The sequence below is a fragment of the Microtus ochrogaster genome, chromosome 22 (genome assembly GCF_000317375.1).
Source record: "Microtus ochrogaster isolate Prairie Vole_2 chromosome 22, MicOch1.0, whole genome shotgun sequence".
Classification (NCBI taxonomy): domain Eukaryota; kingdom Metazoa; phylum Chordata; class Mammalia; order Rodentia; family Cricetidae; genus Microtus; species Microtus ochrogaster.
Genome location: NC_022023.1, coordinates 14,032,517 through 14,057,455, shown reverse-complemented (window position 1 = coordinate 14,057,455; position 24,939 = coordinate 14,032,517). Strand labels below are relative to the sequence as shown.

The window sequence follows — 24,939 nt, the reverse complement described above, 5'->3', positions numbered from 1 at the left end:
GCCAGCTTCCCCCACTGCATTGGCAGAAGCACATCCAGACACGTGCATGCCTGGTGCCGCCTATGGGGACAGAAGAGGGACTTAGATCCCCTGAAGCTGCACTTATAGACTGACGTGAGCCACCACGCGAGTGCCGAGATCTGAGCCCAGGTCCTCTGCAAGAGCAGTAAGTGTTCTTAACCACTTAGCCTCCACTCCAGTCCCAAAATCTGAATTTTTAAAAATCTGTGGCTCCAACACGATCCAGAGGTTAAGCACTGCCACATCCTAAAACGATGTCTGGGAACAACGGCAACAGAAGAATTAAAGGAAGGTCCCCACAAGTGCAGTCTAATCTGCCCTATGCCTAGGAGGGAACATTTAAGATGAAAAGGCTGCTTTTGATTTTACTTCACCCACAGGCAGAATGATAAAGATGCGTAGCATGATGGAGACCCGCTCAGCATCACACTTTAAACACCCTGCTTATCTCCATTTCTTAAGTATCTTTTATTTCAGCCTTGATACTCAAACCAGGGAGTCCACAGTCCACCCTACTCCGGCCCCTCCAAAAAAAAAAAAAAAAAGAAGAAAGAAACTGACAAAAATACAAAAATAGCCCAGGAATAGTATTGTTTTTAGGAAGATATAATTATTTTGAGTTGTTTGGAACGTTTTGAGACACACTGAATCATTGCTTCCTGGTGTTGTGATTTAGATCTTGGTAAAAACCTCACGTGATGGTCAGACTTTGGCGAAGCCTTCGGTTAAAAATAGCTTGATTGCAAAACCCCCGCATGCTTGAGAAAATTAAAATAGTCCCCCCTCCAGCTTCACCACAGAATGACACACATCTCCACAAGAGGCGGCGTGACCTAAACCTAAGGCACACAGTTGAGTGGAAATTCACGCACAAGTTCGGTCCTTCCTCTTCACTGCCTTTTCGCTGGATGCTAATTGAAGAAAGCGTCTGCATCCAGTTTCCCCTTTATTTTTGTAAATTCTTTGCTTCCACCCGGACAAAAAGCCTCCTCTGCCAGTTGCGTGCTTGGGCATTGGTCCAATGGAAAGATGCATGGATGGCTTGCCGTTTTCCCCTTCGAGTGATGACATAAATTACTCCCCAGGGAGCTATTTACAACGTTGTTCTTTAACCTTGACCCAGTGCACGTGTTCTGCGGCCTGAGAATCACGAGAGCTCTACACAGTGAGGTTGTGGGGGCCGACCCCGCCTGTCGTTCATCTCTCTCCCTCTGTGACTTGCTTGCCATGGGGCCACGTGGCTGTGAATGTAGGTAGCAGTAAAGTCAGTGGCCTCGGGAGAGAGCCATTTCTACGTGAGCACAGTATTACTTGTACTCAGCATGCTGTGTACTGCGGTCCGTGAGTGTCCCTCTCTCAAGCAGCACAGCTTGTATTGGGTTGGGAGAGCTGTAGGCTTGCAGGCCATCAGTGAGGGTAATGGCAGGGACCACAGAGACAAAGTCTGTTCTGGAAATCTAGGTTTCACCCCTGCCTGCTGGATGACCTTGGCCAAGGTTAGGAATCTCCTCTAGCCTCTATTTTCTCCTCTGTGTCGTGAGGATGGTGCTCAGGCCGTTCCTGCTGTTCCTCAGCCACCACCTTTTCCCCCTATCTTTGGTACCTGGTACCTTTGTATTTGGTGGAGTTGCCTAGACACACAGGCAGTTATGTGAACACTATTGAGGGAGAAGGGGGAAGGTCTTCAGGAGAGGTCTGGTCTGTAGGAATGCGGCTCAGGAGTATAAATTGCACATAACTGTCCTATCTAGTGTATTTGGCTTTTTCTTTGGGGCCACCAACCAGCTCCCAAAAATGACACAGAGACTTCTTATTAGTCATGAATGCTCGGCCAAGATTAGCCTCATTTCTGGCTAGCTCTTTTAATTTAAGTTAGTTAACCTGTTTCTCTTTAATCTACTTTTTGCCTCGTCAGGGCTTTTTTCTTTCCTTCTGTGTATCTTACTTTCACTGCTTCTTGTGTCTGGCTGCCCGGTGGCTGTTTGGCTTATCCCAGGTGTGTCCCCTCTTTCCTCTTCTCTACTTCCTCTCTCCTCCCTCTTGTTCTCCTCGCAGACCCAGATTTTTTCCTCTTATTCTGCCTGCCAGCCCCACCTGTCCTTTCTCTGCCTAGCTATTGTCCGCTATATTGTCAAAACTCTTTATTAGACCAATCAGGTGCCGTGGGGGCAGGCAAGGTGAAACAGAGGCAACACATCTTTACATAATTAAACAGGTAGCATAAACAAAAGTACCACACCTTTGCAAAGTTAAAATAATATTCTGCAGCATAAACAAATGTAGCACATCTTTGCCTAGTTAAAGTAATATTCCATGACCCTCTGGAGCAAGGAAGTAGTCTTTCGACCCACTCTATTCTAAGCAGGCTTTGAGAGGGGAAACTTCAGGCCAAGTGATTTCTAGGACAGAAGATGCAGAGGGAGCCCGTAACAAGTAGAGGAAAGACTCTCCTGTCCTCCTGGGACAAGAGGCCCAGGGGAGCCTCTGTGAGCCATCTGAAGAGTCCTTCAAAGTAAGGAAACCCCAAGGCAAAGGTGGTGAGTCCCAAGGTTATTGGACCACTAGAGCAGCTGAGGTTTGCTCAGGATAGTCTGAGAGTGTGTCAGGTGTGCTAAAGTCATGGGGCTTAGTGCCCACTCTTCTTGGGACTCTCGACATTTTGGCTTATGACTGAGTCTAGTCCCCGAGACTTAGTTCCTGCTTTTCATAAGTGAGGAAGGCCTCTTTACTGTAGGCCCCTCTGTCTTTTCTTCCACAAATTATTAAAATACATGTCTCTGATAGAAATGGAGAATGCAGCCAGACATGAAACAGACATGGTCATCCACAATAGAACCCCCAGTGTGGCTAGGACATGGACAGATGGCTCCTTTGGGAAAGCAGATTGGAAAGGCGCTGTGTCCTCAGAGGAAAGTGGGGGAAAGACAGAAACCGGGCCCCAGCTCCTGTGTTGGAGGCTGTGGAGGGGCGGTGACTCAGAAAGATCCGAGACCGTGTTGGCCTGGAGGTTCACAATTCACAGGCTCGGGCTGTGGGGTTAGCGAGTCTGAGGAGGGAAGGCTGCCGTGGGTGGGATGCCGTTAAAGGCCAACTAGTGCTGGTCCCGGAGAAACCTTTTGCGTTTAAGATTTACTCATAGTGCAAGACGCAGTCCCTGGAAGGATGCTAGCACGGTCTGAATTTTTATGGACAGTGGCTGTTCCGGGTGCTGGGTCGGAAAATGTGGTTTTGAAATCTAAGAATAAGAACTAATATTTATGTACTGTTAGGAGCGCTTTCCAAGGTGACCCCATGAATACTTTTCCTTAACTCCTCCAGGCAGGCTTTAAACAGGGCGTTCTTTGGCATGTGCTGTTCAGTTGCAGCCCCGTGGCTGGGGCCCATCCCTCCCTGGACCACCTATGTACATCAGTTACATATGTGTATCATGTCTCTCAGACCTTCTGCCTTCTGTTTGTCCTTGATGGCTGAAGTTGGGAGAATCGGTCTTTGGCTTCTTCCAAGTCTTTCCCTGTCCCTTATGCCTCACAGATACGTGAGGTGTTTGATGGCCTCGGAAGGGATCCACTTCCTGACACATGTGCCCCATCATTTCCTTTCCTATATTGAATCTCTTTCCCTTTTCATTCAAGCTAAGTTTCTAATATTTAATAAGATTAACATTTTTTTTTAAAATCTGGGAGTAGGTATCAAGGGGCTTCAACACCAGGCAGATGTATACTTTGCTCCTGGTCATTTTGCAGGAACACTCCTCTCTCACTGAAGCCCTGCCCTTGGAAGCAACTAAAAAGAACCTTTCCCTCTTCACCTTGGCAGGTCAGCTGGCCCCCTCTGCCTTGAGCCCTGGACCCCCCAGGCCTCTGCTTCCTGACTCCCTGTTCTCCATCTCCTGCTTGGAGAGTGGACCCTGTTAGACTCCTCTGCTTCCTTCCTTGCAGGCGATTCCTTCTTGCAGTCACTTGGTGTCCTCTGAAGTCAGGGACCACGGTGGGGATGCCCTACATAGAGAGGTCTGTGGTCCTGTGTAGCCTGCACACATCCTATGGACCCGACATCACCCTAGATAGCTTATTAAATCTAATACAATGTAAATGCTGTATGAGTTCAGAGTACAAACGTCCCTCAGATGTCCACTGTTGCACTGTGGGAAACTGGTAGAACATTTCAGAGCTGGGGCGTAGTGGGAAGTCTTCAGATCATTAAGGACACACGCATGAAGATGGGGGCAAGCAGGCCCTCCCTTTCTCCTGCTAGCCGCCAAGTGAGCGTGTTTCTTCCACATGCACTCCTGCGATGATGGGCTACTTCACCACAGGACCAAACACAGTGTTGACCTACCGATGATGGGAGAAGCAACGCCAAAACGACGGCCTTAAATAACCTCATCTCTTAAGTTGATGAACTCCGGAGTATTTGCTACAGTGACAGGCAGCTGACCCACAGTGTGTGAACACTTGTCCATCCCAGTACACTGTTTTTGCTGTTACTGTTGGGTTTTAGTTTGTTTTTCAGTATCTGTCTGATCTAATTACCTCCCACTGTTCTTCCTGAGTCTAGAATTTCCTGGAACTTTTTTTTTTTAGTCATCTCATTAGCAATTTGTGAAGGAAAGGGGTCCAGACCTGAAGTTGCCTTTTTCAACCGCTGGCTGTAGCATTCCAGCCTCCTGCTGTCCATCACGCCGGACTGTCTTCAGCCCGGGATGGACAATCATTTATCCTTGAAATGAAAACCCTCAAGGCTCACATTTCTGGCATTTTTGTAGCATGATTCCCCAAGAGGAATTTATTTCTCTAAATCGCACTCCGACATACTCTAAACAAGATGAGGGATTTGTACTCTTGTCTGCAGATTAAACAGCAGAGGTGCCAGCTGTGGGGGGTGGGGGTGGGGGGCTGTGAGTGATGACTCCGTAATGAAGAGCAGAGCAGCAGGCTGCGGCGGGAGGCGCCCTGTAATTCCATATTACGATTGGAATTCAAATGCAGGAAAGAGTTTTGGAGTTCTCCCGAGGATCGAGGGGCCCCGGCTTCTGTGGTGGTAGAGGTGGCATGGTCTGTTCCCTTGGTGCTCTCTGACCCATGGTAGAGATGTCCCCCCAACCTTAGTCCTTTGTTTATGAGAGGATTGCTCTCTGATGCTCCCTGCGGAATGCCACTGCCCTGTTTTAACCATCTACTGCCTGCCCCTTGCTAATTAACACCTCATTAGCGCCTTCACCAGAGGGAAGATGGGGGACCGAGGGCCAAGTAAGCCAAACCAGACAGCTTGGCAGGCAAGCTCCTTCTGAGTGTCAGTGGGACAGGGGCCCATTAGGGACTGTTTGCCAGTCCCCATCGGGTCTCACCAGTGCCCTTCTTTGTTACCCCTTACAGACTGGGGCTAAATCCCAGCACCACAGCCCCATGTTCAGAAAAGCAAGAGAGGGATGGGGCGTGGTTCTCCACCACAACCTGCTCGGAATGTGGACAGTTCCACCTGTGAACCATGGCGGTGCATTGCTCTGCTGAGTGGCTGGGACCGTGGCTACCAGTCTCCCCCTTCTCCCCAGCAGACATTTTGTCTAGCTTGGTGTTCGTCAGGGCACTCATGTCTCCAAATGGCGTGTGCTTGTTCCAAGTATTAGACAGCTAGTATTGGCTATGAATGCGTGAGTTACAGAGTTCTGCTTCTAAAATCGACCTTATCCATGTGTGTTGAAGAGCAGTTTGTCCTAATTTTCCCGGGAAGTTCTGAGAAAATAGAAGTTTTCCTCTGGTCATGGTGCTCTGGCCTTTGAAAGCAATCTCTTGTTGACAATATGAACGTTGAATGGGGCCATCAGAAGCACAGGCCTGTGTGGACCAGGGGGAAGAGAGGGAGACACATAGGAAGGGGGCGAAAGAGAAGGGAAGCAGAAAAGTTAACTACATCCCCCACCCATTTTAATTCCCCAAGATAGTGTTTTCTCTGGCTGTCCTGGAGCTCACTCTGTAGACCAGGCTGGCCTTGACCCCAGGATCCACCTGCCTCTGCCTTCCAAGTGCTGGAATTAAAGACATGCATCACAACCGCCTCACTTAATTTCTTCTATGACTTGATTTTCTCATCTCATCAGGGAAAATACCTGATAAAAGCAACTTAAAGGAAGAAGGGTTTGTTTGGGTTCCTGGCTTAGGGAGGGTCAGGGTACGTCAGAGAAGGAGGGCGTGCATGGGGATGTGAAGCAGCTGGTTCCCCTGTTCAGTGGGAAAATTGTTCTGAACGTGCTATGTACAATGCCTATCTGTGCTCTATGCACTACCATACATGTAGTTTGCGAGCTTTGGGCAAGGGGCTGGAGATTGAAACAGAGAGAGAGACAGCCCTCTAAGTCACTGGTAAGAAGCCCATTCTTCAACAGCACCACAGAGGCTTATATATGCAACAGTCAGGTGGCCAACAGGTGAAAACCTTATCCTCTGATCCTCAAGGCAAGGCAACACGCGCTCATGAAGCAGAGCTGGTAAACAACTTTGACACAGCTTTCAGTAACTGAAATCAGAAGGAAAGGAAAGATCTCTAGCAGGGAAGAGAGCAGCTGGAGGCCAGGATTCCAAATGGTCCCAACATGAACCGGACCATGGGATGTACTGTACATAACCCATCATTCTCTGGGTGCTATGATCTTTCCTCTGTTTGGATTACCACACAAAGGCAGGCTAAGGGAGCTGCATCTGGGGCTTGGTGACCCGCGTATCACAAGGGACCCATGTTTGGTGCCTTGTGGTCGTTAAAAGTCAGGAGCTTAGCTTTTCTATGCTGCTCAGGACTTCTGCTGAGCAGGGAAGATGAGGGTTGAGACCTGTCCTCAGAGGCTGGTGTCTTAAATCTTTAGGAGTCCCTTAGAAAAATGGGAACACAAAGACAAATGGGCACCCACAGGAGCACGTTAGGAATTGTGATTCGGTGGCCGTGTAGCCTCCCAAAGAGATGCTGTGTTTCCAGATAGAGCTATTGGAAGCCCACAGTGATGAGGCACCTCGTCCCAAAGACACAAACCTGCATCCCCTACCCCCCCCCGTTATCTGTGTTTTTAATCTAGGAAAGGAGGCAAGCCATTCACCCAAGTAGCAGTACTGTGGAATACCATGCAGAAGCCCCTAAAATTCCAACTTGGGTACTGCCAATAGGATCTGTGGGTAGCTCCAGAGTGACCCCAGCCAACAGCCACAGCAAGGAAATAAGCACCTTAGTCCACAGCTGCGCAGAACCTAATCCTGCCAAGAAACTGAATGGGTAGGAGAAGTGCATGCTTCTCCAGGCACAAGCGCAGCTCGGTCTGTACCTTGATTCTGACATTGAGGTCCTCACACTGGCTACCCTAAGGTTGAGAGTAGAGAAGTGCTTGAGAGCTGATAAGCTTGGGTGTGTTGGTGAGGACACAATAAAGGGCCCTTCTTCCAGAGCAAGGATCTTAGAGAAAAGGAGAGGCTGTCTTCTTAGGATTTCAGCATCGTGTTCTTTTCTACACGTCTGCTGCAAGCTGAACCTCCGAATGGGGTTCGTGCGGGGTTCCTAATGAGCGCTGGCCTGCGAGGAGCTCAGGCCTAAAAGAATATCAGGTACAGCCAACAGCTCCATCTGGGCCACAGAAAACATTTCTGTGGAGGACTGGCGCTTTCTGACCGCTCATGAGTGTTAGCCACCACCCCCCCCCCCTGCTGAACTGAACTCGCATGAACTTGAACCCTCAGTGATCAAGTCCAGCTGCATTCTCTTCCCTCCCGGGAGCAGGTACTGCATTGATGGCATACTTAGCTTTTAGGAGCTTTTATAGCAATGCCCTCTATATCCCTACAAATAAACCAAAGCCCTGTCTATGAGCAGACAGGCTTGAGTGAGAGCCAAGAGGCTGCCTGAGCTGCTTAACGTCCTTGAGGTGGGGCTCCTTTCTGACTTGGATTCTTCCTTTGCTACCACCTTGCCCAGGGTGACTGGGTGGGTTTTATCTGTTGCTCACAGTACCATACTTTGAGAATGAAATCTAACTGCCAGTAAAATAACCAAAAGTCTGGACGGCTTCCAGTTTTGAGAGAACGGTTCTTTCTATAACTCCACCCAAGCGGACGTGTAAGCCTCCACCTCCCTGACCCCACTCTTCTAGGAACTGCTGAGACAGACTAGAGTGATCCAAATGACTGTTAAGTCAAAAGGAAAAAATAAAAATGCAATAAACAAATACACAGGAAGAACTGCCAAACCAAACTAGAGCCAGATTTCCTGAGTCTGGGTCTACTGTTTCTGCATCAAGCATGGTTTAGCTGCAGGTCCCTGAAGATAGCTGATTTCCTATCCCCACCCCACCCCCCACTATCCATCTGCTTCTGTATGAAGGGTGCAGCGCACAATGCCTGTCTGCGCTCTTTGCACTACCATACAGTTCGCGAGCTTTGGGGAAGGGGCTAGAGGTTGAAACATAATAGAGAAAGAGAGAGACGGCTCTCTAGTCACTGGTAAGAAGTCCCTTATTCAATAGCATCACGGAGGCTTATATACCCAACAGTCAGGTGGGCCAACAGGTGAAAACCTTATCCTCTGATCCTCAAGGCAAGGCAACACGCGCTTGTGAAGCAGAGCTGGTAAACAACTTTGACACAGCTTTCAGTAACTGAAATCAGAAGGAAAGTAAAGATCTCTAGCAGGGAAGAGCAGCTGGAGGCCAGGACTCCAAATGGTCCCAACAAATGGGTACTTTCTCATCTTCAGCCATGGGGCATGAAGAGCTGATGGAGGGGTTGGATTGTGTGGTTAGTAGCCCAACTCCCTACCCCTCAGCCATGGAACCATCTTTCTTGAGTTATTAATTATGTTTGGACTTCAATTTCTTCATAGGAAAATAAAGCCAACTGGTATGAGCCAGGAGGGATTGTTGAGAGTATCTGCCTAGGGACAGGCGATGGGGAACTGCACTGCTCAGACCATAGTCACAATAGTAAGCTACAGAGAATTCATCTCTTTCCCTTTCCCTCTGTGTTTCCACAGTTTCTGGTCTGTGAGCGGTAAGGTATTTTTTTTTCTCTAAGGCTGACTTTTAAATATCCTTCTCCATGCTTTTTCTAGTTTGCTTTCTGTGGCTGTGATCAGACACTATTACCAAAATCAGCTTAGGAGAGGGTTTATTTCATCTTGCAATTCCCAGGTTATAACCCTTCATTGAGGGAAGCCAGGGTAGGAACTCGAGGTGCTAGGAGGGGTGCTTCCTGGTGCCTCCTGGTTGCTGAGAAGTCAGGAACTTAGCTTTCAATAGGCACCTTAGAGCTGCTGGAGAATGTTACTTCCTAGCTCGCTCGCTCTCCGGCTCATGCTCAGTTCTTTCTCATATAGCTCAAGTCTGCCTGCCCGGGGATGGCGATGCCCACAGTGGAGTTGGGCTCTTCTACATCTATCTCCAACCAAGATAATTGCTTACAGATAATCCAGTCTGGCTAATCTGTCCATTGAGACTCCTTCAGAAGACTCTAGGCTGTGTCATCTTGACAGCTGACGCTAACTAGGATAGTATTCATCCCAGGTAGAGATGAATACTACCTGAACTACTCCTAAGTTTATTCTATAGATCACACAAAATTACATGTGTAGACATTTATTGTGTGATATTTGGCCTTGTGTAGACTGTGGTTAATTCTCTAGTTCTTTTCTGTTAAAGGCCACTGACTTAGTCCCTGTTCTCTTGCTGTGAAGAGACAGCATGACCTAGGTAACTCTAAAAGAAATCTTTTAATTGGGCACTTGCTTACGTTTCAGAGGGTTAGTCCGTCATTATCACGGCAGGAAGCAGATAGGCATGATGCTGAAGGAGTGGTTGAAAAGCTTTATGTCCTGATCCATAGACAGTAGGGAGAGAGGGAGATGATAGATGATAGATAGATAGATAGATAGATAGATAGATAGATAGATAGATAGATAGATAGATAGATAGATAGATAGACTGATTGATAGATAGATAGATGATAGATGATAGGTTGATAGATACTGGGTGTATTAGGATTTTTATTGCTGTGAAGATACACCATAAATAGAAAAACAGAAAACATTTAATTCGGGTGGCCTACAGTTCCAAGGCTTAGTCCATGACCATGATAGCGGGAAACATGGAGGCACTCAGGAAGACATGATGCTGGAGAGGAAACCGAAGAGTTCTACACATCCAGATCCTCAGGCAACAGGAAGAGAAAATGACACTGGGCCCGACTTGAGCATTTGGAACCTCAAAGCCAACCCCCAGTGACACACTTCCTCCAACACCTCCTAATTGTGCCTCGCCCTATGAGCCTGAGGAGGCCATTGCCATTCGAGTCACCACATTAGGCTTGGCGTGGGCTTTTTAAACTTCAAATCCCACCCCAAGTGGCACACCTCCTTTGCTCCAACAAGGCCACACCCCCTTTCACATTCTGCATTTTCACTGCTCTTTCGATGTTTTAAACCCAGTTTTCACACGAGGCATTGCTACTGCAAACATCATGCTCAGACCCCAAAGTAAAAGAGATGGGAATAGTGGTCAAGCTTACATTTTGTCTAAGGAGGACTCTGATTGGCCTGCTTTAGAATAGCAGTCTTAGAACCAGTCACTGTGACGGAAGGTGGGCAAGGTGCTTAGGTATTGACAGGAGTGAGCCCAGCTTGCATCAGGTGCTATCCCATGGCCAGTCTCTGTGGTCAGGGTGGCCAGTTCTTGTAAGAAAATGGCAACTCCTTGTTCCGTGTTCATAATAAATGAAAGTGAGCCCGAGCAGCATTCTAAAGAAGCTTTGCAGTGCCTGATAGAGACAGGATAGCTGTCTCCACGCAGCTCAGCTGCCCATCCATGCTCTCTGCCTTTGCCTTGGAGAGAAGCTGGTTTGGCTGGAACTAGAGAACTGATCGACACATCACCCCGAACAGCTGCCATGCGCTATGAAATTTGAGGAATTCGTGTGATCTGAATGTTGCAGTCTTCCTAGTTCCCTCTCTGTGAGCATTGAGATAGGGCCTGATGGGGTTAGTAGCTGTCAGCTGTTTTTATGTCACCGTGATCAGAATACTCAACAGAAAAAACTCAAGGAAGTGTGAAGTGTTCGCTTTATCTTAAAATTTCAGAAAGTTTAGTCCATGCTGGCCTGGTCCATCAGCTGGATATCAGTGGCATCAGGACTATGTGCCAGAGACAGCTGCTTAATCTCACCGTAGACAGACAACAGAGCCATGCAGGACTGGGGACTGGGTACCACTTCAAGGGCCACCCCTAGTGGCCCACTTCCCCCCAGTGAAGCTCCATGGCCTAGAGGTTCCAGACCTTCCCCAACAGGGTCAGTTTCAGAATAAGCATTCAACACATAGGACTGTGGGGGATATTTGAGGGACAGACCCCAAGGCTCTGATGAGAGAAACTGATAGGAACCGGCTTGCCTCTTTCTCCTCATGGAGATGCAGTGGTAAGATGGCATCTATGAAGAACAGGCCTTCATCAGACACCAAATCTGCCACTGCCTTGCTCTTGAACTTCTCAGCCTCTAGAACTATGAATCATAAAGTTGACTGCTTACAAATTACCCTGCCCAAGACAGGCATTTTTATTACAGCAACCCAGAGCCTTAAAACTCACCTTTAGGGGTAGAGGGCCCTGTTCTCTGTGCTCTTTCAGGCTAATTGCACTCAGCTTGAATTTCTCTGCTGGGTCAGGGTGTTTTGTCCTGTGTGTACAGCTGCTAGGATGGTGGGGGTCAACCTTTTGAGAAAAGGAACACATTGTCACTGAAACCCCAATGAAGGCGTCTTCAACCCCAGGGTCCCCATTTCAGGGGGGCCACACATTTTTGGAACCACATCAAATACCACCCTGTTGTGGGGGCCATTACTTTGTTTTGTCACAAAAATTTTTTTTCTTGTTTTTCTCCCTTGCTATCTTGGTTTTCCTTTTAAAACCACGATAAGATGTTTCTGGTTTTCTCAAGGTTCTTTTGATGAAATATTTCCAATTTATATTTGTATTTCTCTTGTAGCCCGGGGAGCATTTTTATGTGCACAGAGTCTTCTTTTGTAATCTTATCCAAGACAAACTTCTGATTCTTCTTTTTCAAAAAGTCACTACTAAGAAAAATAAAACTTAAAAGCCAGCTTTCCAAAAATGTTATGGAAGGGGCATATGCTCCCAGGAAAAGGTCCTCTGCTCTGGAGTCTTTAAAATGTCTCTCAGTCAAGGGTCAGGTGATGGATATCTTTGTGGACTATGTAGTCTCTGCCATGATCACTCAACTTGGTTGTTGTAGTTTGCTTGTAGCCATGGATCAGAAACAAGTGAGTGGGCAGGAATGTTTTTCATTAAAACTTTATTAACAAAAGCAGATGGTGGGCCAGATTTCAGCTACCCCAGTTCTTGAGCATTTCCCGCTTTTCAACTGTCTGAAGAAAAGTATAGTTCAAAACTTTAAAGTGGATGGGTGTCATTTTTAGCTCTGTTTCATGGGTGTGGCAGTTTGAATGAAAATGGGGCTCATAGTCTTATAGGGAATAACACTATTAGGGGGTGTGGCCTCATTGTAGGTGTGCTCTTATTAAAGGGAAGTGTGTCACTGGGGATAGACATTGGTGTTTCAAATGTTCAAGCCAGACCCCATGTCACCTGAGGATCTGGATATAGAATTCTAAGCAACCTCTCCAGCATGATGTCTGCCTGCATGCCTCTATGCTTCCCACCATAGTGATAGCAAACTTCTAAACCATAGGCCAGTCCCAATTAAATATTTTCCTTTATAAGAGTTGCCATGGTCATGGTGTCTCTTCATAGCAATAGAACGCAAACTGAACACTGAAGAGTTGAGAATGAAACTCAGCACGATCTATGGAGGTTTGGGATGATTGAGGTTAGTGTAATGAAACATATATACAAGAATATGTATGTTTGTACATATACATCATATGCAAACACATATGCACATGTGTAGATATGTGCATATACATCACATAAACCCATATGTCCACACATGTGTACATATATACAAACACACGCATATATACACAGATATGCACATAAGCATGTCAACGCACACACATATATACACACAGATACAAGTACACATACATATACACACATGAACACATACAGATATACACACATATATACAAACGTGTCCATGCACACATGTACACACATGCAAATACATTCACACATGTACATATACACAAGAATATGTATGTATATATGTGTATATGTGCATACATACTGACCAACATGAAAACATGCACGTGTGCATATATATTTACCTCAGCAGCCTTACCATGTGGAAAACTTGGGAACAGCTTAAATGTTCAACAGTAAATTCTCCATGTAAAATCGTATTATAAAACCATGGAAATGAGATTTGTTATAAAATCTTTTATTAGTTTATGCTAACTGACATGAAGTGGGAAAATGTACCCACGAGACCTCAGCAAATTAAAATAAAGAGCAAGTATGTAGAGAAAAAGATTGACAGCAAGTACGTCTACATGGAAAGTGTGTTTTTTCTCTGTAGAAGATTGTGTGGAATCTTACTTGATGGGTGTATGTATATATGGGTATGGGCGTGTGTGGGTGGGGGCATTTTTCTCCAGTGATTATGTTACTTACAGAAGAGAAAAGCGTCTCCAGAGAAAAATGCTAGACCAAGTTTATATAGCTCTCAGCCTGAGGCCAAGCTCTTCACATTCTGAGGCTGGCCTTGATGTCCTGTCTCCCAGAGAAGCCAGGGGGCAGGGGCTGGACCACTCCAGAGGCCTTGGAAGATGCATCCCATTGTGACTTTCTGGCCCGTGAGGCTGTTGTCCTCTCTAGGCTCACAAATTGCTGCCTAGAACCTTCTGTCACTATGCACTCCAGCCCCCTAGTAGACCCCTTTCATCTTCTTCACATAACCCTGTAGAGATAGGTGACCCTATTTTCTAGCCAGAGAAACTGAGGCTCAGAAAGTAGTTCAAACTCCCAGAGCTGCTGTGTGGAGCAGCTGTGTTTTGGACCCTTCTGCCACTCCAGTGTTCTCACTCACTGCCAGCTCTCTGCATAACAGATCCAGGAAGATAGCCGTTTCCAGATGTATTGGAAAGTGCTTGGGGCCTCTGTGGTAAAGTCAGCTGTTGCCTGACTTGAGCCATCCTGGCTTAGCTGACTGGGTGCCAGGGCCACAGAGAAGATCCTCGTGTCCGTACTGGGAAATGGGTGCCCGTAGGACTAGATGCTCACAGAGTTCAAAGAACAGGGAACTGGCGTGCATCAGTTACTTTACTCATCTCTATGACGAAAGTGTTTAACAGAAGCAGCGTCGTGGAGGAAGTGCTTATGTTAGTTCACAGTTTGAGTCCATCACAGAGGGCAAGTCCTGGTGGGGTTCATGGTGATAGAAGCATGTGGTCTAGCTTCCTTCATAATGGCCACACCAGCTGAGAGCCAGACCTGAGTCAGGGCCATGCTATAACCCTCAAGACTAGGCCCCATGTCCCAAAGATTTCATAACATTCCCAAACAGCGCTGCCGGCTGGGGAGCAAGGGTTCAAACCCAAAAGCCTGTGAAGGACATTTCACATTCAAATCATAACACAGGAGAACCATATTGAGGGCCATAAGAGGCTGCAAAACTGTGGCCCTGTGATGATACTGAGAGAAAATTTCACATAAGAAGTAATAGGTGTCATGGCAAGGGAGGGGCCTCCTGGAGGAGATCAGAAGACTCTGAATGGAGGAGAGTGAATACTGGAGGGGGGGGGGTTAGCATATGGACTCTGAGACCCCAAGGTATGATGTCCAGTCTTGAAGTGAGGAGAAAGAAAGATTGGCCAGGTTCTGAAGTGGCTTAGAATGGTTTAGAATATGGCTTCATCACGGAATGCTTGCCGAGCACATGCTAAATCCTGGACTCTGTCCCCAGCGTCTCTAAAACAAAGGAAACATAGAAAGAGAGAGAGAAAGAGAGCAAGCTCATTCTGTTCCTGGGACTGTTTGGACAGAAGAGGTCAGCCTGGTTCTTACTGAGACACTGGCTGAGGGAATCTCTGTGAAGGACTGACTGTTCACAAGACTGCTTGTTCCAGGGCAAGCCTTTAGAGGGCACTGGGAGACCCTATGGGAAGGAGAGAAGGGGGCATGGACCAAGCATGAAGAAGCTAGGAGGTGACTAGGGGGTCCAGTCAATGAGAACAAGATGGAAGGCAAAACGTGGGATGAGCCAGAGACACCAGCGTGAGGAAGAACGCATCTTCCCACCTTGGGCTGGGGATGTTGCCCAGCAGTGGCGTGCTTGTCTGGCATGAGGGAGGCTCTGGGTTCAGTCCCCAGAACTTCGAGAAAACAAGTCGTCCTGTCCGTGAGGAGGAGGATGGGGTAGAGAAGGCATGTTGGAAGAAGTCAACATTGGCCTCAACTAACTGCTGCCAGGCATCTCGTGGGATTCGCCTGGGACATCCAAACCAGCCAGCCCCAAGGCTTTTGTGGGTCGGTCGGAAGGAGTTAAACATTAGCATGGTCTCTATGTTCATTCCTTCTGAAGTCCCATTAGGAGCCAGCCCTTGCCCCAGGGCCTGTGAGCAGAGCTGTATTCATATCATCTCGCATCGGGATGCAGGGCACAGCGCCAGGGTCGGCCACCTGTCCTCACGCATCTCCACTGCTCCGTTTGGCAGATCCAGTTCACACACCCTCTCAGGAACACACCTACGATACAGTCGAGCGTGCTCGCATTCCTGAGGAGCCTGGAGTGGGGGCTCTCTGGGCCCAAGGAAACCCAAGAAGCACGTGGAGAAACAAACGGTGGGGCGGCCGTCTCTCAGGGTCCCCACGGCAGCTCGTGGAGATGTGTTTGCTCCTTTCCTCATGTTGCAGCACGAGCGGGCTTCGCAGCTGGGATTTATTTTCAGAGCGCTTTGGAATTCGACAGACCCGCCTGCATGCTGCCTCCCAGCTGAACCCTTTTGCCATTTGGTTGATGATAAAGCGAGTGATGGTTTACACTGAGAGAGCTGTAAAAGATGCTGTCTGTGAACGAGACAGACAGGTGTCAAAACCGGAGTAGCAGACAGTGTGCAGTCAGCAGAGCCCCAGGTCGGCTCTGCAAAGTCGCCAGGCTTTCAAATGCAGTGTCCCCTCCAGAGGGAGCTGAAGTCTGTGTGCGCACCTTGCTTGGTCCCTCAACAGCGGATAGATGGCGATTCTGGTGTCGGTGGAGAGCATGCACCTACAGAGCTGTGCCCCATGTCTGCAGAGAAGAGGCCAAGTCCCAGATTATTACAGGGGTGAGGAGGGCAAGCTGATCAGGCCCAGTTCAGAGCCATATTTGCTAAAGGTACTAATAAGTACCAGAGATCCATCTCAGGAAAGCTCAGCTTGCAGGAGTGCAGTCCAGAGAGGTGACTGCCCGTGCTGCACATTCTCCTCCTCCTCCGTCTCCTTCCCCCGTTAGCTCAGCAGGCCCAAACTGGGGAAGGATATTCCTCAGCTCCCTTCTCTTTCTAAGGAGAGGGACTCACTTAAGTGACCCCAAAGGAGGGGCCTCTCAGGCTGCTTTCTTTGACTGTGTCCTTCACTAGCGTTTATCTCTGAAAGTCTTTTTTTTGTCTCTCCTACTCCATTGCTTTCCCTTTGGGTCCATCCTCTCTCACACCCCAGTAGTAACGGCCTTTCCTGTACTTAGGTTAGTGCTGAGTGAGTGTGATCCCCGAGGTAACAACTTGGTGTTGTGATGTAATTCTTGGAGTTCGTCTAGGAGAGGGGCTGCTCAGGGCCATGAGCCCACACTGGGGAGCCGTGAACTCACCAGGTAACCAGGTCCCAGCAGAGCCATGGAGGGTCATGAGATGAGCAGAGACCAGGCTATATACTTTCATACTGGGGTATAGGGTGTGGATTTTGGAGACCATTGGTGGGGGAGCATGAGACATTGCCAAGAAAAGGTATGGCAGTTTAAGACTACCATGTTGACTGTCCATCAACTCCGCTTGGTTTCTTTCTCATTGAACCTTGGTTTAGGCTGATAGCCATCAAGGTCCAACAGTCTGTCTCCATCCCCCAATACCCTCGGGATTACAAACATCTAGTCAGGCCTAAGGTGTGGATTGGGGTTCTCACACTTACACAGCAAGTATTCTCTTCTCCCTGAGCCATCTCTCCAGTCTGTCATGCTCGTCCATGGAGGATTTGAGCAACTGAGTCATAGGGACGAAGGCTATGGGGAAAGGGCAGCTTTGGAAGGAGGATGCATTTGTTTGCATCTGTGATGCCAAATAGACCTCTGGACACATTGAAGCATCTAAAGGGGGTCTGGCCTCCTGGTGCTTGTCGAATATGCTGAGAAAGACTCTGTGATGTAAGAACAGCAGTGGCGTTCTGCAGGGAAGGAAGAGGGAGTACTGAATTCTGAATCCAACAGAGAAAAACAGAAATGTAGAACCAGAGAAAGAGCGAGGACTCACTGGGTGGGGAATTACTAAGAATAAACATTAAGTTATAGGGAATTCTTGCTAGAACCACTCAGCAAGAGTGCTTCCTGAATGCAGGCCACAGCGATAAGATGGTAGCAGAGACCAGGTACTGAGGGTGGAGATTTTGCCCAAAAAGTGTTACTCAGCTTCCCACTACTATGATAAAATACCTGGCATAATTAGTGAAGATAAAATGTTTGCTTTGACTCATGGTGTTGGAGGTTCCAGTCAGAGAATGGTAGTTTGGAGCTCTAATGGGGTGCGGATGACAGAGGCGGGGGATGTACTGCAGGGCAAACCTGCCTAACTCATCAGCTAGGTCACACAAGGAAGAAGAGATCATGGTCGCACAGTCTTCAGTGACCTAAGGACCATCCTCGAGGCCCCACCTTTAGAAGGTTTGCTGTTTTCATATTCAGTGATACCATTCGGGGGAACAAGGGTTTAAGACATGGACCTTTGAGGCTACTCATGCAGACTTGTAACACTGATTTACCTCAAGGAATCCTTCCAGAACTGTACCTTCAGGCCAGAAGGGGAAGACCAAAGCTAATCCCATTTTAAGAGAGATTCAGAGCCCCTAGAGAGTGTCTTTGACCTCTGGAGATGGGTGTCATGAGGTCACCAGTATGCAGGAGGGATTAGGAAAATATCACTAAAGATCTCTCAAGGGAAATGGGAACAAGAAGGTCCAAGGCCCAGCACCAAGAGAGGGTAAGGGACGGGGAAGAGGAGGCTCCCCCACAAATGGGAAAGTCTTGGTGTTCCAGGGCAAGAATATTCTCAGGGTCATGTTGAAGAGAGGCACAAAGAGAAAACAGGCCAAGGCCTATTTTTTAGAATTGGCATGGAGATTTCCCTGTGGCCTGGACTAGATGGTATCTATGGAGCTGTAGGGTAAACGGCAGGTTGTAGGGGTGCCCCACTGGGAGGAGACCAACTTACAGACCATGATAGAACAATCCACCCGCAGCTGAAGAGAAAAAGGTAGGACCTTCTGGGTCACTGAAGGTTTCTGTTTGCTCTCCTCCATGATGAAAGAGCTGTAACCTTGTTTATATCCCGGAGGCTGTAGACAGCAGGGAATGGAGACTTTGGGACTGGCTGAGTGGGAAGGGCTCAAGGGCTAGAACAGATCTCGTCAGTGTATGGAGACGTACGTGGAGATTCCAACAATACGTCTTCCTCTAAAGCCATAGCTCCACCAGCAGAGGACTTGACAGGACTGCCATGGGAGAAGACACTAGGTCACCAGCATCCAGAGGTGACCTCTAAGAACTTGGCATGAATAAACTGCCCAAGGGGTGTATTGCAGGACAAGAAAAGATAGAAGAGATGGAGCCCCTAAAGAGAAAAGGGACTCATGGGGAAAGAGCAGAGATGCCAGAAAGGAGTGAAAAGTCCGGGTTGGGAAGGCTGTTTGGTTGTTAAGACAATCTTCCCCACACATCCCTACCTTACCTGGGCACTCACTATATAAACCAGGCTGCCCTTGAACATTCAAGATCCGTCCATGCCTCTGCCTTCTGAGTTCTGGCATTAAAGATGAGTCCCCGCATGCCTAGCTTGGTGGGGTTTTGTTTTGTTTTCTTTTTTTAAGAGAGCCATGTATAGTTTGCCGAGTTCAGCAAAGCAGCCAGATCAAATAAAGGAAAGATGTGTTTTGGATTCAGCAGTGGGGAAGTTTTCAGTGACCTTGGCAAAAGGCCGTTTTCATGGGGCTGGGGAGAAGGTGGCCAGACTGCAGTGGCTTGAGGCTCAGGAACCCAACAATTCAGCTGACAAGTAGAGACTGCACGGGGGAAAACAAGGCCTCGTGAACCATGTGGATTCCAGATCTCCGTGCACACTGGGGAAGTCAAGAAAATAGTCTGTTCCAGCCTGTCCAGCCTGTCCCCTTGTGGCAGAGCTTCGGTGAATTGGCCACCGCTCCCCAACCGTAATCTCCACAAGAGGCTCACACCCTATTTTGCTTCCCTCTCCCGCAGGCCGCATCTTGGACCTAAAGACTGGGACGGTGAAGAAGGAGGGACAGCAGTCATCAATGCGCATGTGCATGGGCTCTCGCCGCTCCTTCATCTGCAGGATGAGGTTTGTGGGTTGGCAGAGACCAAAGCCGGGGTGGGGGCATTCGCTCGAGCCCGTGCTCTCAGCCTCAGGCAAGGCTGCCTCCTATCCCTCCTCGTAGTTCACTGTTTTCCACCCATGCTCTTTGCGTACCTGTGTGTGCTGTGTTTTTCTTCTCTCTCTTCCTTGTTCTTATAATTTTTGTTTTTGTTCTTTTATGGATTCCTAGTCAAGGCTAGAATTTGCTCTACAGACCAGGCTGGCCTCTAACTCTCGAAGACTAGCATCCACCCTTGATCCTCCTGTCTCAGACTCCTGAGGGCTGGGATTACAAGCTTGAGCCACCTTTGCCCAGATGAGTTAAAATTTTTTTTCACTTCCTTGACTTTCAGTAGAATGTTATTGTATATAGTTATTGCTTGAATTCATGGAAGACTGGGCCCAGGATTCCTCACCACCAGCAAAATCTGTAAGGGAATAAGAGGCACGGGGGGGGGGGGAGGTTGTTAGATTGTTTAGGTTCTTTGTGGACAAAAAAAAAAGTCAAGGAAGCTTTTTGTATCATTAAGGTGATAATAGGGGATGAGATATGCAATATACTTGAAGATATACATGCAGCCAGCCACGTATAAGGTATAAAATAATGAGAGAGGTCAGATATGAAGCTATGCTATGTCTTGACCTGTTGGAGTAATGGGGTTGCCATTACTATGATAGGAAAAAGGCTGGAAACTCCTTTAGCGTGAAGGGAAGTAGTCATCCTTTTCAGACTGAGGTGCCAAGCAGACAACTGATGGAAAAGATAAGGGGCCAATCGGGTGTATAACTCTAGACCCCAGAGGAAGAACTGAAGAAGGGCTCAGGGATCAATGCTGAGGTGGCAGCCGAGCTGAGAGAAAAGTCACCTGAAGGCAATGGAGCAAGGACATCAGAGGACAGTGCATGGGGCCCTGCTCCCCCAATGCTGGAAAGCTCAGTTGAGCATCCAGGCAGGCAAGAGCAAAGCAGAGAGAGCGAAGGAAGTATCCGAAATGCCACTACTGAGTCCCAAATGCAAGGTCTGAGGCTCCAAGGCTACTCCTCAGAGTGAGAAGCGGAAGCTGGAGCGAAAGGCAGGCAAACAAGGCAGACTCTGTCTCTTCCGCCCAGCCCACCCTGAGATGCATTTCCTCCGGGACTGCCTTCAGATACCTCTCCTGACCAGTGTGGAATTCTGCGTCCATCTTGGTTCAGCACAGCATTGCCTGCACCGTCAGCCTTCTCTCCTCCCCTTTACGCTGTGTGATCCCACTGAGCTGCCCACCCCAGACCAAGCACAGCAGAGCCACTGGCTAATGTCACTTTTACTCGGTTGTCTGCTGCCAGAAGTGACTTAACACTTGTACATCTTGTGGGCACTCTAACATTTCAAGGAGAAAATGCTTTAAGATGAATATTTATCTTTCCTGATTCAACGTCAATCTATTCCTTATGCCTGGAAAGATAGCTCTGTTCTTAAAAAATAAAAAGTCAGGCATGTCAAGCATGGTGGTGTGTGCACTTGTAATCCCAGTGATGGGACAGGTGGCGACAGGCAGACTCCTGGGTCTTGCTACCTACTGGGCAAATCCTAAATGAGAGACTGTGTCTCAGAAAAACAAGTGCATGGTATTTAAGGAAGACCCAGCTAAGGTTGTCCTCTGGCCTCCATACAGACATTTACATACATGTGAACACATGTGCTGTATATATGTGCACACAGAGAGACACAGAGAGAGAGAGAGAGAGAGAGAGAGAGAAATGTACAAACCTATGTATCACCAAAGTCCCCTGCTCCTTACGCCTAGGTGGGCCTACAGAACCCCCTTTTATAAACATCACTTTAGAGGTCCGGTGAGAGGTGCTGGGCCTCTTCCAGAAAGCCCTGACAAGGTGCCAGGAAGGCGCTTGAGTGACAATGTGCAAATCGTCTCTCTGCCTTAGGATGGAGTCTCGCTGGCTGCCTGCTTGATATCGCCAGTGAGCTGGACATTGTGCACAGCATCCAGCCAGAAACAAAATATTCTTGGCTAACGTCACAGCGGGGTCCTCTTATCCTAGCTTGGAGACAGTTAGTGAGGCCAGCTGATATGAATTCTTAATTAATCCTGTGGATGAACTGCTCGGAGGCATAGCACGGCATTTCAATTAGCCGTTACAGTGCCACTGTCACTACCCAGATTAGCCCGTCTTTCCGAGCCCAGGCATGCCTCCAGAGAATGTACTCGGAGCTGTCCACCAGAGTAGGAACCTGTGCTACCTGGACTGGCTTGAAAGATGTGCAGCAGTTTGTTCTGCCAGGAGCATGACGTCATGAACAAAGCAGCACAGTTTCCTTGAGACACTGGGCCCAGGCTAGCAGAAGGTGCAGAGGGCCCTGTTGGCATCTCTGGATGGCAATGTCACAGATTGATCCTACTATGGAAATTGCTCCGGTGCTGGCAGCCCTCCAAGGTCTCAGAACATAATTGGAATAATTGGACTCTTTCGTTTTCTTTTTTTCTTTTTTTTTTTTTTTTTTTTTTTTTTTTTTTTTTTTTGCATGTTGCAAATGAAGACATCCAGCTTGGCGCTTGTCATGTAGTTGGGAAATGGAAATGCACTTACCAAGTGGTGGCCAGACCTTGATACCTGGGGATGCTGAGAGAGTCACTGAGAAGTGATCAGGGAGGTCCTGCCATTGTGGAGAGTGCTTCAGCCCCTGCGTCCCATAGAGGGACCCCCAGGCGGACCTGATTCTTTGCCTATGGATTCCTTGTCTCTACCCTCCCCTTGCCTTTGCAATCAGCAGGCTTCCAGCTGTGTGGTTGTTCCTAGAGCCTGCCCTGGTCAGGGAGGGGCATCCAGAGTGTGATGCTCAAGCCTGGGAAGATGCTTCTGTTCCGCAGCTGTCAGCATCTGTTTCGAGTTGGTGTCTCTGCTTGGGCCTTCACAGACACGGCTGCCATCATCACCCTCCTCCTTTCTACAAAGCCACTGAAATGATCTGTGGGGCCAAGGATGGCTGGCCTTCTCCTTCAGCGTTCCTACATCTCTCTACTGCAAAGATGGACTGCGATATGTTTCTCGTGCATGTGAAACACTGGCCAAATTTCCCTTGTAGGGCAACCAGTGAAAAGCAGGCAAGCCCACGCCTGTCCTTTGGAAGGACACATGCCATAGGACACAGCGGTTGAGAACCACCTGCTTGATAGCAGGGTTACCCTTCAGCGTGAGGGGCAACAGAAAGTGAAAGGAGGGGAGGAATTTTACAAGGTGCTGGTCCGAGGTAACTTTTGTATCACTTGGTGTTTGCCAGCAGCCAGTGGTGGCAGGCCGGAGCAGCAGCGGGAGGCATCCGTTAGTGTGATGGGTTCTGTACAGGTCTTGCGTAAAAGGATCCTTAGTCCTGCAAGGGTGAAGGCTCGTGTGCTGGTCAAAGATATCGAGAGTCCTCAGCTCCTGACTACAGCTGGCATTACAGTCTCCAGGCTGTGGAGGTATCATATTCTTCAGCTGTGATAACAGCCAGTGTTACAGCTCCCAGGCAGGCGATGCTGAGACTCTTGACCCTAAAAGCTTGACTACTATAGAATTTTTCCAACAACAAGCTCCTACGGTTTCTCTTTGACTCCGCGGGCTTCTTGCCGTCTGCTGTCAAGCAGCTGTCCATCCTGCCCCACGCAGTTCAGCCTGCTTAGCTAGGGCTGGCCCTACTGCACTCCCGCCTCTGCCTTCACCATTCCTGTGCTCTCTCTGCTGCTACTTCTGTTTTGGGTGTTACCAGCTCAAGCTCTAATAATAAAAAAGTAATTAAGACAACAACAAAGCAAAGTTAATTAAGAAAAGATTGCTCCAGAAAATCTTCTCACTGGGCTTGATTGTCATAGCAGGAGAGGCAGCACAGCAGAGTGTTCCCCAGATGGGGGACACAAAGTGAGCTGAAGAGGCAGCTTAAAAGGGGCATTTGCATCAGTCACAGCAATCTGTGCATGCAAATGCGGGCTAGTGTTTGCCCCCATTGCAGTTCTAGTCTTCTGTTCCCCTCCTAGCTTAGGTAGAAATAGTTGTAGGATTAACTTGAGTTCGCCCAGGCGTCTAAGAGTTTAAAATTCCAGGAAGAAACTATTTCAGATAGCTCTGGTTCAGGCTACACCTTCAAGAGTAGTTTTTACAAGGTGTCTATGAAGAATTCAGAGGAGCCTGTGCTCACGTAAGGGTTCTCTCACTGGCTGCTTGACTAATATTCCTTTTGCTCAAGATAGTCAGAGATGCAAGAGGCAGTTCAATGGCCGTACACACCCCCCCATGTTTAATTTTCCCCTCCCCCATACCTCAACATCCTTATTGATAAGGAAGGGAATGTCAGAAAGATTGCTGGCAAATTAAAAGAACTCATCGTATGTGCTGCTAATATGGCTTAGTCAAGTCCTTGCCTTATGAGACCTGGGTTTGACCTCCAGAGTCCATGTGAACAGAACCGGGTGTGGTGGCACACTTTAGTAATCCTAGCATCAGAGATGCAAGACCTGGAGGATCCATGAGGCACAGCCACCACCAGCCTCTCGTGGCAAGCTGCAGACCAGTGAGCAACATTATCTCCAAAGAAACAGATGGAATAGCAACTGAGGTATCCTCTGGCTTCCACAAGTACATGCAGAACATGCACTTGTACAGACATACACACACGTTGCACCTGCACACACTTGAACACACACAATGAGCTTACACTAATAGTGATTTTTTTTTAAAGCACTTAACACTTGCCTAATGCTTTAGGGTGAGGTGCGTTCCCCTTGTCTGTGTTAGAAGCACCATGAGTTTCGTGTATTTACTACAGCCTCACTGGTCCTAATAATAATGTGTTGACTCTTAGGTGTGGAAATGCTCCCCTAGACCACCTGCCTTTGAACAGAATAACCACCATGCGGAAAAGATTCAGGTGGGCATTCTTTTCTGTGATGCACTCGGGGACTAAGCTAGTAGATGCCATGATGGCCCCACACTGGGGAATAATTTAGCTTGAAGAGGGGTGGAAAGTGGAGGCCCAGGAGGGCATGTGTCAGAGTGGCAGTGGCTGGGATGAGAACCGGGAGTTGGGTAGAATTTATGTGTGACTTTCAGGTCAGGATCGTGGGAAATTGAGATTTAAAACCATAAAGGAAACAAGGGAGAAGGTAGCTTAGATACCCAAGGGGTCGCCAGCATCTTGCCTTGTTCCCATATTGCTGTAATAGGGGCGGCGGACCGCTTCCTGCCACCCGGCTAGCTTTACCTGAAATAATTACACGGAAACTGTATTCTTTTAAACACTGCCTGGTGTAGAAATAGGAGCGGCGGGCTGCGTCCCGGCACCCGGCCGCCCACATGGCTAGCTCTACCCGAAATAATTACACGGACACTGTGTTC

The 24,939-nt window shown here is 48.2% G+C and overlaps 1 protein-coding gene across 1 annotated transcript in view; it reads left to right on the top strand.

Annotated features, from left to right (window-relative positions):
• The window catches only part of Arnt2 (aryl hydrocarbon receptor nuclear translocator 2), a 147,212-nt gene that overhangs the window by 64,563 nt on the left and 57,710 nt on the right, over nucleotides 1-24,939 (top strand). Inside the window, exons 6-7 of the mRNA XM_026784429.1 lie at nucleotides 19,455-19,557; nucleotides 24,407-24,472. Coding sequence (XP_026640230.1) covers nucleotides 19,455-19,557; nucleotides 24,407-24,472 — 169 coding nt within the window. The remainder of the gene's footprint in view (nucleotides 1-19,454; nucleotides 19,558-24,406; nucleotides 24,473-24,939) is intronic.